The 17500-nt window shown below is 48.9% G+C and overlaps 1 protein-coding gene across 3 annotated transcripts in view; it reads right to left on the bottom strand.

The window, feature by feature from the left end:
• The window catches only part of rxraa (retinoid X receptor, alpha a), a 109907-nt gene that overhangs the window by 9023 nt on the left and 83384 nt on the right, over positions 1-17500 (bottom strand). For 2 of the 3 annotated variants that reach the window (XM_081720261.1, XM_035527166.2), the window contains exons 4-7: positions 5066-5216; positions 4740-4919; positions 2955-2996; positions 1820-1989 (exon numbers count right to left, since the gene is read on the bottom strand). In XM_081720261.1, the coding sequence (XP_081576387.1) occupies positions 1820-1989; positions 2955-2996; positions 4740-4919; positions 5066-5216 (543 nt within the window). The remainder of the gene's footprint in view (positions 1-1819; positions 1990-2954; positions 2997-4739; positions 4920-5065; positions 5217-17500) is intronic. The other variant, XM_081720262.1, reaches the window with a different exon arrangement.

The following is a 17500-nucleotide window of genomic DNA, read 5'->3' as shown; positions in this document are numbered from 1 at the left end:
CAGATAATTAATTCGCATAGCGGCCGTGCACTGGAAATCGGGCTATAACGGAGTACCTCCGCCAGTTCCCCTCTGAAGAATACAACTCCCAGAGTTCTAGTTAAACGCGGCAACGCTCATGAATGATGCACGCCTCTCGCAGCAGTGTTTACCCTGACCTGCTTTCTCCCACGTCCCTGACTGGCATGGCGGCAGGCACAGAGAGCTGTCTGACAGGTCGTGAGATGGCGTCAGGGCCCTTGTGCTGCTCCATGCCAGCGGGGGTCGCACACACTGACCAGACGTCCCATGGGCAGGCTGCACGTCTGGCTCCCAGAAGCCCGTGTCTATCTTTAGAAGTCTGTATTCGTAAGTAAGCTATGCAGAATACGGCGAAGGGGAGGTATGGAAATGGCCAATACCAACTTTTGTGTGTGCTTGCGTGTGTGCGTGCGTGTGTGCGTGTGTGTGTTTCATTGTGAAGGATTTGCCAAGCAGGAGGAGGAGAGATTCTCCCGTAGGACCGATGGCCTCGGTTTTGGGTTCGAGGAATCGCTTTGAGTAATCCAGGACGACTGTGGCTCGTTCCGTTGCAGGCGAATCAGAAGCGTTCGGCCTGCATTATTCACGTCCGAACCCTCTTCCTGGGCTCGTGCAGAAAATGCCTCGCTTGCATGCGGTACCATGAAATTTTCATAACTAAAGGAGGGGAGATGAAAATGTTTTAATGTTTTATATTCTGCTTCAACCGCGTTGCGGCGGTGGCGATGTGCGCGCAGAGGGGAGGGGTGCAGAGGCGCACGAGCTCGTCAGCTTTGGTGGCAAACTGACCCAAACTGCTCATTTCAGCCAGACTAATGGGAACAATAAGCTGACGAGTAAACAACGCTCAGTTATGACATATTTAGTGAAAGCCCTGCCACTAACAGACTGAAAGAACAGCAGAGATCACTAATGGAGGACAGAAGAGAACAAAATGCAAATTAGAGACCCCGGGGCCAAGTAAGAGACAGCATGACTGGGCCTGTCTGTATTTACTCTGTCAGAGAAGGCCAGTTACTAACGCTAAATAACGCTAGATAAACAGACTTTATTCAGCCTGACCAAACCCCAGCCATTAGGCCTTTACAGAGGCTTTACCCCAGACCGAGGGCTTGTGATTCATTAGCGCACGGGGCAGTGCGTCCCAAAAGCGGAGGGGAACTTCGGGGGGGCTGCACTCGAGACTTGAGACGGCGAATGGGAGAGAGGCTGCAGAAGGGGGGAGAAGGAATCGGACCCTTAGGCTGCCTGCCAAGAGGACACCACACAGGAACACAGTCCAGCATGCCAGGGGAAAGTCTCGTTTTCTTTGTCATAGGTCATGGTTAATTTTTTTGTTTTATGTTTCCGCCCAAGCGATTATTCTTTTGAAACGTTTCATGTGCTTGGGATAAACAACTCTTGCATAAGCCTAGTTGATGGTGTGGGAGTACGCCCCCTAGTGGAGGTCTGCTGCCATCTCTCCGGAGTCAGCAATGCTCTCTGTCCTCTCTATCTTCCCCAAAGGATACCGTGTACACACAGCAAAGCCCAAGTACTTCTGCTTTCACTTCCAATCCTGGCAGGACCACTTGGTAGGACACCTCTCTGTCCCTCACACACGTCGAACCTCCAGCACACACCTCCCCCACCCCGGAAACTCGTAAACCGAACGGCTCCGGAAAGGAAAGCCTCCGCCCTCCTACGTCGTAGTGCCACCCTCTTGCCAAGCTGCACGCGGTGCCTAGCAGGGGTGAAGCCTCTGTTTGGCTTAGAGCCTGGAGCGGAGTGAGGGGAGGGGCATTGATACGCTGCTCACCGAGTTGGAGGGCACGCCCAGGTTGGTCTCGATGTAGGTCTCGGTCTTGGGTTCGACAGCGAGCTCCGCCTCCAGGATCTTCTCCACGGGCATGTCCTCGTTGGCGCCGCTGGTGGACTCTACCTCGTTCTCGTTGCGGTCCTTGGCCCGCTGCCTCTCCTCCTGGACAGCTGCGCGTAACACCACAAGGATCCGTCACTACCGCTGCTCAAAAGGTCAGCGCTAACGTGCGCTCACACACACACATGCACACACAGTCACCCGCCCACACAAACACAAACATACCAAGGCCCCCCTGTCTGCCTGCAGCTTTGTCGCTTGTAGTCTACAGTAGTTTAGTAGTGTTTAATCTTCAGTAGTTTATTGTCGTGTAGTTTTCGTAACTATGACAGGGAACTGTGGTTGAGGTTCCTGCTTCGGAAACAGTTGTTTCTAGAGTGATCAAAACAACTGCTGCCCTGGGCCTGCTTGGATTGTGGTGTTAGACACAGAGGAGTGTGTGTGGTGTTAGATACAGAGGAGTGTGGTGTTAGTGTGGTGTTAGACACAGTAAAGTGTGGTGTTAGACACAGTGGAGTGTGTGTGGTGTTAGATACAGAGGAGTGTGGTGTTAGTGTGGTGTTAGACACAGTAAAGTGTGGTGTTAGACACAGTGGAGTGTGTGTGTTGTTAGACACAGCGGAGTGTGCGTGGTGTTAGGCACAGTGGAGTGTGTGTTTGTTAGACACAGCGGAGTGTGTGTGGTGTTAGACACAGTGGAGTGTGTGTTTGTTAGACGAGATTGGTGTTAGTGTGGTGTTACACACAGTGGAGTGTGTGTGATGTTAGACACAGCAGAGTGTGTGTCATTGTAGACAGCGGAGTGTGTGTGTTAGACACAGTGTGTGTGTGTGTGGGTGTGTGTGTGTGTTGAGGCTGCTGAATCAGTTGGTTTAGTTTAAGGGATCAGGTGTTTGATCCACTCCACCAGAGTAGCAGGAAGTGGGTTAGAGTGCTGAGCACACGCTCAGGCTTACTGTGACCAAGACAGATATAACCACATCTCAAGCCTCTAGGGTTGTGGACCCCCCCCACCCCCTTTCTCTCTCTGAAGGTGTCTGTGTCTGCATGTGAGGTGTTCTTGTTATCCACAAACCTCCAGAAACCTTCTCGCAATATGGCCCCCTCTGCACACATGCTGAAATACACACACACACACACACACACACACACAGACACGCACAGACACAGACACACACACACACACACACACGCATTCACATCACACAGTCTCTGTTTCCTTTTATCCTCTGCTATTTCCTCAGAGCTGAATCACAGTAGTGGCTTGGTGAATGGGGCCCCGGGGCAGAGGAGAACAGGGGAGGTGGGGCTCCACTTTTCAGAGACTGCCGTCTGGTTTTGGAGGTCAGCCCAAGGGTAGAATGTTCCTCTGCGAGTCAGGCAGAGGTGAAAGGGGGCTGAAATCACGTTAGCTTTATTTCCCCCGGAGAAAGAGAAGAGGATAAATTCATTTAATCCTGTTTTTACTGCAGTTTCATTTGGGCTCTTTTTCGAACTAGCCAGCCTGACTTTTCCCTTGCCTCCAGCGACCGTGTGTGTGCGTGCGCGTGTGTGTTACTGGCACCGCAAGAAGCAAACACCAATAGTGCACGGTCATATCCTAGAACAGAACCTGGCCCCACACAGCATGCGCAAGAGAAAGGCGGAGTCTGGCTCAAGGGGCGTGGCCGAGCGAGGGATTGACAAGGCCCACCGTGCACGTGGTTTCCCTTGCTTGGTTGTGCCGGGGGCGTGGTGCAGCACATGGCACTGGGAGGGGCTTAATGCACAGGAGGCCATCATGGCTCTGTCACAAGGGCCCTGGTCTTGCTGCTGTCTGATGTGCGCGAGCTGTTACTTTCGATGTGTGAATGTAGGAAGGCAGTTTGTATAAGACAGCAGGTAAAGGCTATCCAGATATCAGGAGGAGCGCAAGTTTTCTGTGTATGTGTGTGTGTGTGTGTGTGTTAATGCGTGTGTATGTGGATGCGGATGCATGTGAGCGCGTGTGTGTATATGTATTTGTATGTGTATGTTCCTAAGGGCATGAATATGTGGACAGAAGAAAGTTTAGCACTGCTGGTGACACACCTAGAACAGGGATGCCAGTCTCTGTCAAAACCACAAGCCCATTTTAAAAACGGCTATCCGAAACGTTTCAATCCTCTAAACGCATCATTCACCCGCAGGCAAATGCGAGGGTACACACACACTCCCAGATCAACGTTTCAGGGGTGTGTGTTGCGATCCTCTTTTGACTGAGCGATGCTGCACGTTCCGTTGTTTCGTTCTCATGGGGACGGGTGTGACTGGTGTGTTAAAAGTGCTAATGTCCTCCTCCTCTACAGTGATACGCCTCTTCCCCAACTCTCTTCTTTCATCTCTGCTCCCTCTCTCTCTCTCCCCCTCTCTCTCTATCTCATCTCTCTCTCTCTTGCCTGGGGTTCTAATCTGGGAGGGAGGGGAACGAGGCTTCTTCACGTTTGCAGCAAAATGTCTCTTGGAAGCAAAGTGAAAACTCCTGTTAATCCACGCTGATTTTTCAGCACTATGTAAAGCCCCAAGTATCCCCAGCTAAGCCCTCCCTCCAGTACCTACGCAGACTCCCGTCACACGGACACCAGTTTTCCAAGGACGCTCGGACACACGTTGCCGCTGATCTCGTGAGACCCATGCCTGACCGAACGCCTGATCACCGCCGCGCGTTAATAAGCGCGGCTCCACCAGCGGTGAACGGGGTTAAAAAAAAAACAAAAAACCCAACGACCTGTCTCCATTTTTCCGCCGGTGCCACAGCAGTGTGGCTCCTCAGATCTAGCAGCGGGTCATTTTGGCGGTTCCTGCTAGCTCTAACGCGGTGGTGCTGCCCGGCGGGCCGTACCTTCTCTCTTCATGCCCATGGCCAGGCACTTCTGGTAGCGGCAGTACTGGCAGCGGTTGCGCTGGCGCTTGTCGATGACGCAGTCCTTGTTGTCTCGGCAGGTGTAGGTCAGGTCCTTGCGCACGGTGCGCTTGAAGAAGCCTTTGCAGCCCTCGCAGCTGTACACGCCGTAGTGTTTACCTGTGGGCAACAGCGCGGCCGTCAGGGCAGACGTGCGGGGCCGGAGGCTTTGTGGTGAAGGCTCGGGAGGGTACAAACCTTCCGGCAGTTTTGGTAGCACGTGCGCGCGCGTGTGTACGTGTGGGCGTGCGTTTGCGAGCGTTTACCCGAGGAGCGGTCGCCGCAGATGGCACAGATGTGCTTGGTGAGAGACATGGGGGTCCCGGGGGGCGGAGCCTGCACCTTCATCACCCCGTTTAAGCCCACGGGGGGCTTGATGTCCTCGGAGCTGCTGACGGAGTTCATCGGCGAGTTCAGCTGTAACATATACGCACAGAAACCCAGCCATACTGTTTAGACAGATAACCAGGGTCCAGCCCTCACACAGGACCTACTCCCTTTACGAACGCTAGCAGCCTCACTCTCTCCCTCCCCATCTTATATCCCTCCCTTCTTTCTCCTTTTCCCTACTCCCTGTTTCTCTCTCACTCCCTCACTCACACACTCACTCATCCATCCCCCCCCCCCTCTGGTGTATAGGGAAGAACTCATAGCAGGATGTGTCCCCAGAATCATTTATTCACATTCAACACTGCCAGTGCAAATGTTCTATGCTAGGACAGCTGCAATAAAATATTTAACAGGACAGTGGAATAGGGAGAGGCTTGTGGGTTTTTTTTCCCTCCCTTCTTACAAAAACACACCCGAGCCAAAAATGTGCCTGGCTGAACTTATGCAGACATAGGGGGAGATTTGTTCATACATGCACGTCCCACAAAGGCCGCTATGCGTTTCCACACAGATTTATGAGAGTAGGTTGGGGAGGCATAAACTACAATCCACAGCAATCCATCATCTTCAATCACTGATCATCACCACCTCATCATATCCTGCTTACAAACTGCATGAATAATGTGCCATCCGACGTTATTATCCAACGTTCACACCAGAGCGCATGCATGTAGTGGTAGCTGCAGTCTGACTGTAATGTGACAGCAACTACAGTCCCACTGTAACATGACAACAACTACAGTCCCACCGTAACGTGACAACAACTACAGTCCCACTGTAACGTGACAACAACTACAGTCCCACTGTAACATGACAACAACTACAGTCCCACCGTAACGTGACAACTACAGTCCCACCGTAACATGACAACAACTACAGTCCCACTGTAACATGACAACAACTACAGTTCCACCGTAACATGACAACAACTACAGTCCCACTGTAATGTGACAACAACTACAGTCCCACTGTAACGTGACAACTACAGTCCCACTGTAACGTCACAGCAACTACAGTCCCACCGTAACGTGACAACAACTACAGTCCCACCGTAACGTGACAACAACTACAGTCCCACTGTAACATGACAACAACTACAGTTCCATCGTAACATGACAACAACTACAGTCCCACTGTAACATGACAACTACAGTCCCACTGTAACGTGACAACAACTACAGTCCCACTGTAACATGACAACAACTACAGTCCCACTGTAACATGACAACTACAGTTCCACCGTAACATGACAACAACTACAGTCCCACTGTAACGTCACAACAACTACAGTCCCATGGTGACAGTGGCTTCAGGTGACTGGTGTGAGCTACTAACCGACCCATCTCCCCATGTTTAGGGAAAAAGGAGAGAGCGAAACACAGAGACAGTCAAAGAGAGAGACAGGCAGCGGGGCAGAGAGAAAAAGAGAAAAAGATCATTTTCTGGGGTGCCCAAGCCTGGAAACAAGCCCCCTCTACAGCGACCTAAAGGACGAGAACCATGTACTTGTCACTGAACACACACACGCTGAACTCCGCAAAGATGCTAACTTAGCAAGTACTGTGTTCATTCAGCATCTTTTTTATAATCAAACGTGAAAAAAAGCATGAATAATAAAATGTCACACACTTTACGTGGAGCTAGGGAAACACTCTTGTACCGTGCGTCAGACGATGACGTGATACACACACTTCTCGCACTACGATTATCTCATTTCTGAGCTGGACTGCATCAGGGATGCGATCATTTCCACCAGTGCACCACCTTCCAGGCACCAATGCGCCTGCGCGTGGACGAGAGTGCTGGCGATGCACGGCGTGACGATGACCCGCGACCCGGGAGCCACAGCAACGCAGGTCTCTGCCCCGGCGCAATCTGGGCTCACACACACACACCACGAGGACGATGGACTGCATGTGAGAAGATTAGATTTACTATCTAGTTTACATACACACACACACAGACGCATGCCTCTTTTACTAGTGATACACGGTGGCTTTCGCTGTAATGAACATCCTCGTCTATGGATGACGGACACGCATGCACACAGCTACCGTTAGGGAATTCCATCCAACTCAGTCAGACCTTCCAGTTCATTTCAAGGATTTTCTTGAAAAAAAAAGATGACGTATTAAATTCCTAGATTTTAATTTCTATTAAAACCCTATAACTCTACTCCAAGTACATTTTTAGTTATGAGTTTTTGAAGCTTGGCCCTCTGAGCTAAATTGAATCACTTTTGCAATTGTTTGTATGCGTATATTAAGTCGCAATTTTTCACTGGACTGGGTTAAAATTTGTAATGAACATCCAAAAAACCCTAAGGAGAATTTGCAAAATGTATTCACGTATTTGTTGTGGAATGTTTTAGAATAATCAAATTAATAAACATCATTTTGTAACCAAACAGCGGATCTTTCATTTTCAGAAATGAAAATGGTCTTGCAACCAGATTTTGTTTCTGTGTAGTAGTAATGTAGTTCTGTCCCATTTCTGTGTAGTAGTAATGTAGTTCTGTCCCATTTCTGTGTAGTAGTAATGCAGTTCTGTCCCATTTCTGTGTAGTAGTAATGCAGTTCTGTCCCATTTCTATCCCCTGAGTGCCACAGTTTCACAGATGAAGAACCCATATCAACATAACATTTTCCCATAAAAAAGTTGAAACGAAACTGGAATAATCCTTCTTGGGAAAATATACAGTCAAAATATTTTAAAAGGTGGGGTTTTAGCTCTGAAACTGATCTGTGGCCCTCAATTTTTTAACGCAGCACCAAATAGCTTCAAAATATGATAGAACTACAAATACTACTACACAGAAACAAAATCTGGTTGCAAGAAAGTGGAAAGTAGTGGAGATACACATTTTTAAAAATGAAAGATTCTTCATTTGGGTAAAAAAAATATTATTAATTTAATTACTGTAAACACTCAGCAACAAATACATGAATGCGGGTTGGAAATTATCCATAGGGTCCTTGGATCCTCAGTACAATTCTTTTTCGCACAATCCAGTGGCGAGGCTGAGAATACACATACAAGTGTTCAATTTAGAACTTCAAAAATTCATAATTAAAAAGGTACTTGAAGCAGAGCTACAGGGTTTTACAAGGTCTTATGAATTTCACAGATTTCAAATGGTTTGTTTCAAGAAGATCCCTGACACAAGCAGGGAGGTCAAGGTGATGAAAGCCAGCTGTTTACTGTGTGAGAGCTCACGTGCGCACACGCACACGCACGCATGTGTGCAGACGAGCTCCAGCCCCACACACCGCTGGCACATCAGTCCCCCGCATAAACATCCCAGCGATGGAATCTGGTAGACAAAAGCTACTTATCTTTAATGTGCTGAATGTGATTTATTGCTTTGGAGCTCATCGTTGTCCTTGAATAACGGTGAAGCCGGTGGAGGCAGCTGAAGAAAGACGTTGGTGGCTAGTGACTGAGCGGGAGAGGCTGGCATTAACCAGCTCACCGGCGCTTTTATTTTACGCACGCTGTCAGTGTTTATGACAAAGATGGCACTTTCAGTTATGATGAAATTCTCTCTCCCCCTTCATAAAATGGGCCTTATTAAACTCACGAGCACACACACACACACACACACACACACACACACACACACACACACACGCACACACACACACACCTGTCCTCTAGCTGTGCTCCTACAATGCTGATTCCTCTCTCTGGTTCAGTCCCATCCAAACGCCACGCGCCATGCGCCACGTGTTTAATCTGTTTTCAGTGAACATGCAACTCACTCTGCTCAAACTCACTTTCCATGTTGTGTGTGTGTGTGTGTGTGTGTGTGTGTGTACATATGTGGTGGAAGCATTAAATGGGCTCAATTCTCTACAATAATACAATAATCCTCCCCTTGCCCCCACACACGAACATGCCTGGTTCTGGGGTAGAGGGTCGTTAAAATGCCCCCTATGAGAGCCCCCCCCCCCCCACACACACACCACCTCCACCACCAGAGGCGATTTAATCTGCCTGTGGGTCCAGGAGTTATGGCTGGTTGTGTGCGTCACGGCAGGTGTAGTATTCATAAAATCATTAAAATGCAACACAACACAACACAACACGACACAACAGAGTCCCCTCCGGGCTGATATAACAAAGGCACAGAGGTAACAATCACAGCTCCACACGCTAGTCGCAGAGCACTCTGGCTCTCATTAGCCGTAGAGCTTCCTCACACACAGTTCCAGAGCGGTAGGAGGTTGCTCCTATTCCTGCGTTTCCATATTTGTCTTTGTGGGCTTTCAAAAAAGGCTCGACCTGGCTAATTAACTCGAGAATACCCTAGTGGTTTCTGTGATCAAGCTGCCCAAACCTTTTGGTGTGGTCTTTCAACGGCATTCTGCAAAAAAAAACCACGTAATTACCAGCGACCCCCCCTCTGCGCGACCTGGGGCCGATGCTCACAGTCCTGCACAGTTGATGCAAGCAAACGGAGCTTTCCTGTGGATTTCAGTCCTCGTGCTCGGATGTGCAAACACTTGCATGCTTACAGTCCCTGTAACCTTGACAAAATGGGTTTGGATGTTCAGTCGTTTCCCCAAATATACTGCGTGCAAAACAAAACCCAGTCCCTGGAGAGAGAGAGGAGCCCAGCCACTCTCTGAACTGACATTCACCGTTGCTTAATTTGCAACTGAAGAAAAGTTTAGAAAAAAAATTAAAATTTGCCTTTCCTGCTTTTATTGGCGCCCGGAGGCAGAGTCAGCATCTCTGTTCTGATGAGATTCTGGCCTTGTTTAGGCCCAGTAAGCACGAACGCTGTCGTCTACCTTACTGGGTCATGGGTCTGGATCCACGCAGCAGGGCTCATTAGCACCAGCGACTGCACTGCAGTTGAACTGGGCACCAAGGCAACGCTGTCCTCTGCTGCCATGACAACAGGCCCTGTAGTGGTAGATGCATTGGCGTAGTCGCGCCGTTGGCATCCCCTCTCTGCCCGCTCCTTTAGGTCCTCGCAGGTAGCGGGGTCACCGGTACCGTTACCTCTAGACCAGTGGGGCTCGTGGGTTGGTTAATTAACTGACCTTGACTCCTGATATTGTGAAACAAAAAACAAAAACATTATTTCAGTCATATAAATGAGATGTAAATAGTTTTAAAAAATTAATGGTTTGTAAGCGTGAAACTTTACCATTCACATTAACAACAACAACAAAAGGCCAGTTATTCTGAGGTCTTTAGCGGAAGCCCTGGGGAGCCCGTGCGCTAAATCACCCCTGACAACCACCACCATATTTGAGAAATAAAAACATAATAAGACAGCACAGAACAGCCCTCCCCTTCACAAACAGAGAAGAGGGGAAATAAACGAATCACATCAGCCAGCTGAAGAGCTCCAGCCTCTGGCAGTCTGTCTCGGGGGTCAGGGGTCGCGCCGAGCCACTCAGTGATGGAGAAAGCAGCAGGGACAGGCCTGCCTTGCTGGACTTTAACTGGAAGGGGGATGTGAGTGGTTGCTTAATGTTTTCACACAAAGCTGGCGTGTCTGACAAGATGTCACATGCTATCCGCCTCTCTCTTATTGTTTGTAAAGCACGCACACATACACACGCACACACACACGCACACACAGACACAGGCACACACAGACACACGCACACACACACACACACACACACGCAGACACACGCACACACAGACACACACAGACACGCACACACAGACACACGCACACGTGCGCACACACACGCAGACACACGCACACACAGACACACAAACACACGTACACACACGCACACACACACAGGCACACACACGCACACACGCGCACGCACACACACAGGCACGCACACACGCACGCACGCATGCACACACACGCAGACACGCACACACACGCACGCATGCACACACACGCAGACACACACACGCACACACACAGGCATGCACACACACGCACGCACGCACGCACACACACACGCAGACACACACACGCAGACACGCACACACACACGCAAGCGTATCTAAAGTATTACAAGCATGAGATAAGCCGTGTGCCGATGTGCCGTTTTAGCATGTTCTGCAGAGCAGCTGAACTGAGAGTGAGAAAAGAGAGAAAGAAAAAGAAAGAAACAAACAACCAAAAGCAAAATAAATCCAAAATAAAAGGAAGTAAAAAAGCAATGATGGTCAGCACCTGCGCGTCTAATTGCTGGAGGGATGGAACTGTGGGAGTGGCTGAGTCACCACAAACCTGCTGAACATCTGAAGTGTTGAAATGTGCTCGGAAAACACCATTCAAGTGAAAGCATCGAGTGTGTGTGTGCACTCGAGTACTTCTCTGAAGTGTCACTCAACCTTTCCACACCTCACACTTCACTATGTTTCTCATTTACAAAAAGAATCATTGTGTATTTCAGACATAAACAATGCCAACACTGATATTTACAGAATGCTGTAGTGTGTCGACGCTCGCTCTCTCTCTCTTTCTCTCTCTCTCTCTCTCTCTTTCTCTTTCTCTCTCGTGCACTCTCTCTCTCTCTAACACACACACACTGCTGGTGAGATTCTCTAGGATGAGACACTCGGTTCAGGGAAGTTCAGTAAGCTCAGTGAGAGAGCTCACTTGAGCCTTTAAATCTCCTGGTCTTTTTTTAAAGACTCTACTTAGTGCAGCGTCCCTATAGGAGCTGGGAGGGAGCTCTCTCCACACACGAGCGGATGACTCAGACAATACGTTACGTTCGGTCTGACACTTTAAATGGAGCAAGGGGAGGCGCGCGAGCCTCTCGCAACAGGACGTGCTTTGCGCGTGTGATTTAGCTACAAACATCTGGGCGTTGCTAGCGCGCTTCACGCAAAAAGCACGGCATCACCCCGAACCCACAAAGGAAGTGCAGAGGCACAGAAGCAGGAGTTTTAGCAGAGCTTAGCTCATCTGAGAGAGCCAGAGAACAGGCTCTCTTCAGAAGGACACTTCAAAGACGACGTTAAACCCTGCCGCAGAAGATCTAAACACACACTCGCCTCAATGCTGCAGGCCGAGTCAGCCTCGACGTTGCACGCAGAGTCAGCCTCCACACTGTAGACCGAGTCAGCCTCCACACTGCACACAGAGTCCGCCTCGATGCTGCACACAGAGTCAGCCTCAACGCTGCAGGCTGAGTCAGCCTCGACGCTGCACTCAGAGTCAGCCTCTCCTTGTGTTCTGCTCTTGCACACTAATCTCAAGTGGAACTTAAAAACAATGTCATCTGTTAATGGCTTCATAATGGATAGCTGCATTTGAATTATGTGGTTGCTTTTAATCAGTGACTCAAAATCAGGTGTATGCACGTGTGAGTGTGTGTGTGTGTATGTGTGTGTGAGAGAGAGAGAGAGACAGAGAGAGAGAGAGAGAGAGAGAGGGGATAAATTTACTAGAAGTCCTGTCTTTTATTAAAAAAAAAAAAAACACATTTACCAAATCAGCCTGAAGACATGTCAGTGTGCTAGCCCAGCATGACATCACTCTGGCTCCTGCAGTCTGTGCTTGGCCGGAACGTAAACAGCACCGCAGGGAAGTTGACCCCTGCTCCAGTGAGCTGTGCCGCTCCAAGTGCCCCAGGGCCACCGCACAGAGGCCAGGGAGTGAGTCCCCATGCCTGATAACCCCACTCAACCTCCGACCTCAGACCTTTCACACCCATAACTCACCCCGAGAGTGCCCCCACTGTCGCTGTGGCACAGTCTGCTGGGTTTCCTTACCCGGCCCTTCTTGCCACGCTGCCGGCTGCCTCTCCTGAGGCATTCTTGGAATTCCGACAGCTCCGAAACCTTTACGATTAATCACGCTTAAGTTTACACAAGTGCACATACAGTACGGTGCAAGAGGCTGGAGCCAAGCAGAGATTTTCTGGACCGAGACTAACTGGGAAGACCTTTACTATGTCACCACGGTAACCACTAAAAACAGACTTTAGAATTTAGAAGTGCTATTCAGGCAAGGAAGGACAGTAAAGTGTATTATGGAAAACTGTTTGGTGATCTCTTACCAGTCCAACTCCTATGGGCTGAACTTCAGCACTCGGAGGGAAAAGGGCATCCCAGCAGTCTAAAAGCAGCTAAATGTCGTAAATGTAAATGTAAATGTAAAAGCATGTTGGGAAGAAGCTGGAAAGATATGGAAAACCAAAACCTGCAGCTTTCCAGCTAAATTTTTCAAAATGTTTAATTTATTAATTGTATATACAATGTACAACATGAGGTTTTTTGTTGCAGTTGCGGGGGTCCTATGAGTGATGCATTGCAGCAGTCAAGAAAAAAAAAAACAAGATGTATATATGTGGATGTATATATGTGGATGTATATATGCGGATGTATATATGCGGATGTATATATGTAGCAGTGCCAGATCTCGTCATTTTCTTCTGTCCCCATGAAGACGTGTCAATCAAGAACTCAGCACTGTTACGCCTTTCTGACCTACAGGAGTTCACCTTTTGATTTCTGACGTGCATTTGCATTTAACACTGACATTCTTGGTTTTGACAAAAAAGCCTTTCATTGGAATTACAAACGTCGCTCGCTGTTATATTGTGGAAGTTGTTCGAGGGTCCCGCATCTGCTTAAGCCATTATTATGGCGTTGCCTACCAGCAACTCTACAAGATAGAGAGCCATGGGTGTCAAAACATCATTCCAGGCAAGTCACACACACACACACACACACACACACACACACACACACACACAGGATGAAAACATTTTTTTCATCTGTATTTTCATCTGTATTTTATGTGGTTTACAGGGTCATACTGAAATATTCCTGTCGGTTTAGTCATTCTGTGTATCGCTGAATGTAGAAATTAGAATGGGGTAAAATATTTGACAGTCATCTGTCTCTGTCTATCCGCTATACTTCTGTCTTTATTAAACAGTTTATGGAGCTCATAGCAGCAGCTGTACCCACATGTACTCGGTGCAATGGGATGTGTTTTCATTTGGTACTTTATTCAATAATGCAGCAAGCAATGAGAATAGAACAAAATGTCAGTGCATGCTAACATTTGCTAATTTAATGTAATTTAGCTCAGCTACAAACTTATTTTCATAGCTTTATATGACACACAGACATTTTTGAAATGACTTCCCCACGTTTAGCTCCTGCGGTGTATAGTCACAGCCTGTTACCTAGACCTGGTTAACCGGGTGAATATAAGATAGATTAGCTCATTAGCTCATTAGGTTTAATTTAAACATGTTCAATCTGTAATAACGCACAGATGATACGTTCTTAAATTATGAACTGTGACTGAGAATTTGATTAGGCTGTATTTACACACGGCACGGATTGTGCTGTTGACCGAGACCCCTAAGACAACCTTTCACCTCTCCAGGTTCGGACAGTTAAAGCCACGTTACATTTGACACTGAGACTGTCAATCAAACCATGCCATGCCCACACCGCAGACCGTTAAAAGGCGAAAATGAAAAAATTTATTCTGGAACTCCTTTTAATGTCATTTTAGGGTTAAAAAAATTGGAATATATATATATATAACATTCTTCGCAAAAATATTTTTCAGAGTTAAAAAAAAACAATCATGTATGGCCTTTAAAAGCAACGTACAGAGATATTCCTTAGCCAAGAAAAAGAATTTGACATTGAAGCAACTTCAGAAGAGGCAACTTGAATAAAAGTTGGAATTGAACAGTGGAACACGCTTGTCCTTGTCTAAGATGGACAATACGTCTGCTTCTTCTCGAGGTCACAATGCAAAAACTGCATTATGGGCCATGCATAAAAGACCCAGTTCAGGTACTGAGGCTGGACGAACACTCAAACTGAAGCCGAAGACATGCGAGTGCCGAACGGGTGCTGATGAGAGTTAGAGAGGGAGAGAGAGAGAGAGAAAGACAGACAGGGAGAGAGAGAGTGAGAGAGAAAGACAGAGAGAGAGAGAGAGAGAGAGAGAATCTGCTGTTAAAGTGGAACATTAACATTCCGGCAGCATCACCACAGACACTCTGCAAACAGGCCTTTTGTGTAGGGATGCCTAAATCCCTCTAGCCGTCTCCTTGGATGTCCCTCACTGACGCAGCTCCTCGTCAAAATCTTTCCAAACAGCCCGAGCTCAAACCAGGAGCTTTGGCTGCAGAGTGAGCTGGGCGGAAGAAGAAGGGCAGAGAAAAGGTGCATGCAGGCACGGGGAGGAGGTGTTACAGGAGCGTGCGCAGAGATGAGAGCACACGACTCCCCCCTGCTGTGTGCACCAAGGCTCGCGTACGCTAAGAGCTGTGCAATCTAAGGGCCACGCGCACTAGTGGACGAGCACACAAGGGCCATGTACGCCGAGGGCCGAGCTCTGGCTCTCAAGTCCTGTACTCTCATATGATCTTCATAAAGTCCTGTACTCAAGTCCTGTACTCTCATATGATCTTCATAAAACAGGAAGAATGATTGACATTTTAGGAAAACCTAGCTTCATAGGAGGAAGTGTGTCGAAATTGGGACTGGCCGTAAAGCTGGTTGGTGTGTCATGTGAGCACTCTCTGGAGCGCGGAAACATATGCTGTCTGCGCAACACATACCCAGGAGGTAGTTTGGAGCTATTTCAACAACTAGCAAATGGTGAAAAACAGAGGGAAACACTCAAAACGGTCTACGTGAGACGCGGTCAGACACTTGACGTGCTCTCTCTCCCCGTTTCACACCAGGATCACATTTGAATGTGGAATAACAAAGCAGACATGTTTTCTTCATCACAACCCCTCAGCTGTGGCCAGAGACGCAGCCTGTGTCCTTAGGACTTCCCAGTCTCTCTGAGGCGCATTCCAGCTTAGACGGGAAACAAATGCACGATGTGTCTCAAAAGACAAAGAGCTCAGGTAAACTTCGAGAGCATTTGTTGTTCTTCCCGGTCACGAAACAATACTGTGCTTTCTGAGCACCTGGACTAGTTTAGTAGTCTGGTAGTTTGTGATTCGCCAGGCTTAAGGCGAAGGTTTCAGAAGCCGTAAACAGTGTCAGAATGAGGTACGAGGTACTGAGTACGAGGGTGCCCCCCATGTGGGCTGGAGTACCACAGGGATGTGGTTGGCGGTGGGGTGTTTTCAGTATCGAAGGCGTGGAGGGTGGGGTAGGTGCAGCATTGGGTGGAGGGGTTGTGCCAGGGTAGTGCAGTCTCAGCATCAGCCAATTAATCACGGCAGACGTGGAATGGGCGGGGCTACCTTTCAGTACAAAAATCAAACCGCAGAGGCCTTTATAAAAACCCTACTGTCTGCGTGTGCTGTAATGGACTATTTTCTGCTGTTTTTTTCTCAAACACTGAGCACAGCTGGAGTCTGGACTGTTCCTCCAGTGGACTTGCCACAGACTTGGCGACCATTACTGACTCTCACCCAGTGTAACGGGCCAGTCGGCAGGCCGGCGTCCACCTGGTGTCCTTCCATTCACAAATGAGAAAGGGTTACATGAACTACTTGCAGATTTCCGACAGCTGCCGCATTGGCTGCCCATGTGTCAGGCTGTGCAGGGCTGTGTGTAGTTTTAAAGCGAGTGTGTGGAGATGGCGAGACCTTCGTGTGTAGTGCAAAGCCTGACTCTGCAATCATCTCAGAAAGCGTGAATATTTCGACCACACATAGGTAGATGGGGAAGCCCCTCAGCGGTTCGAGGCCGAACAGGGTAGACATTCACGCTTTGCGTTTCAAATGCCTAGAGATAAATGCCTGGGCCGTTCCCTCAGTCTCGCACCAGGACACACGAGAACCCGGGCGTTAACGGTTGCCCCGTCCGGACCAGGCTTCGCTAAATGAGAGCGGTGGAGGGGAGGACCTTCGTCTGCATGCACCGCCCGACCTTTCCAGATCCGTGAGAGTGTTCTCAGGCTCCTGCACACAGATCTATTGTGTGCTCATGTAGGCCATGGCACAAAGCTGCTGTCCGCCACGGGTGCAGATCTGAGCTGTGCAACTACCTCGGTGGAAAAGGGCTGCAGTTTGACATTTCAACAACGTGCAAGGGACAGGTTAGGAGGTCTCCTAGCTACCGTCGCCTAGCTAACTCGCATCTGAGCGGGGCCCCTGGTGACATCATCGCAAATGCGCTAACAGGCAGGCAGTGTTTCGGTCACCCGTAGCGTGCCCACATTTCTTCCGCATGGGCGGGGTCCCTGAGATGGGGCGAGCCCGCTGGTCTGTGCCGGCTCGGCGAGTGTAAGCTGGACACGGCCAGGCAGATCTTGTTTTGGCTCGTGGCCTCCAGAAGAGACTCTGGCAGGGTAAAGGTATGTGGACCAGGTGCCGGGTGACGGTGGCGCCCACTGATAACAGTTGGCAGACAGAGCTCTCCAGTCGAGCAGA

The sequence above is a fragment of the Electrophorus electricus genome, chromosome 8 (genome assembly GCF_041902795.1).
Source record: "Electrophorus electricus isolate QZ-2024a chromosome 8, ASM4190279v1, whole genome shotgun sequence".
NCBI classification, from domain to species: Eukaryota; Metazoa; Chordata; class Actinopteri; order Gymnotiformes; family Gymnotidae; genus Electrophorus; species Electrophorus electricus.
The sequence above is the reverse complement of the archived record's forward strand: the minus strand, read 5'-3'. Positions and strand labels throughout refer to the sequence as shown.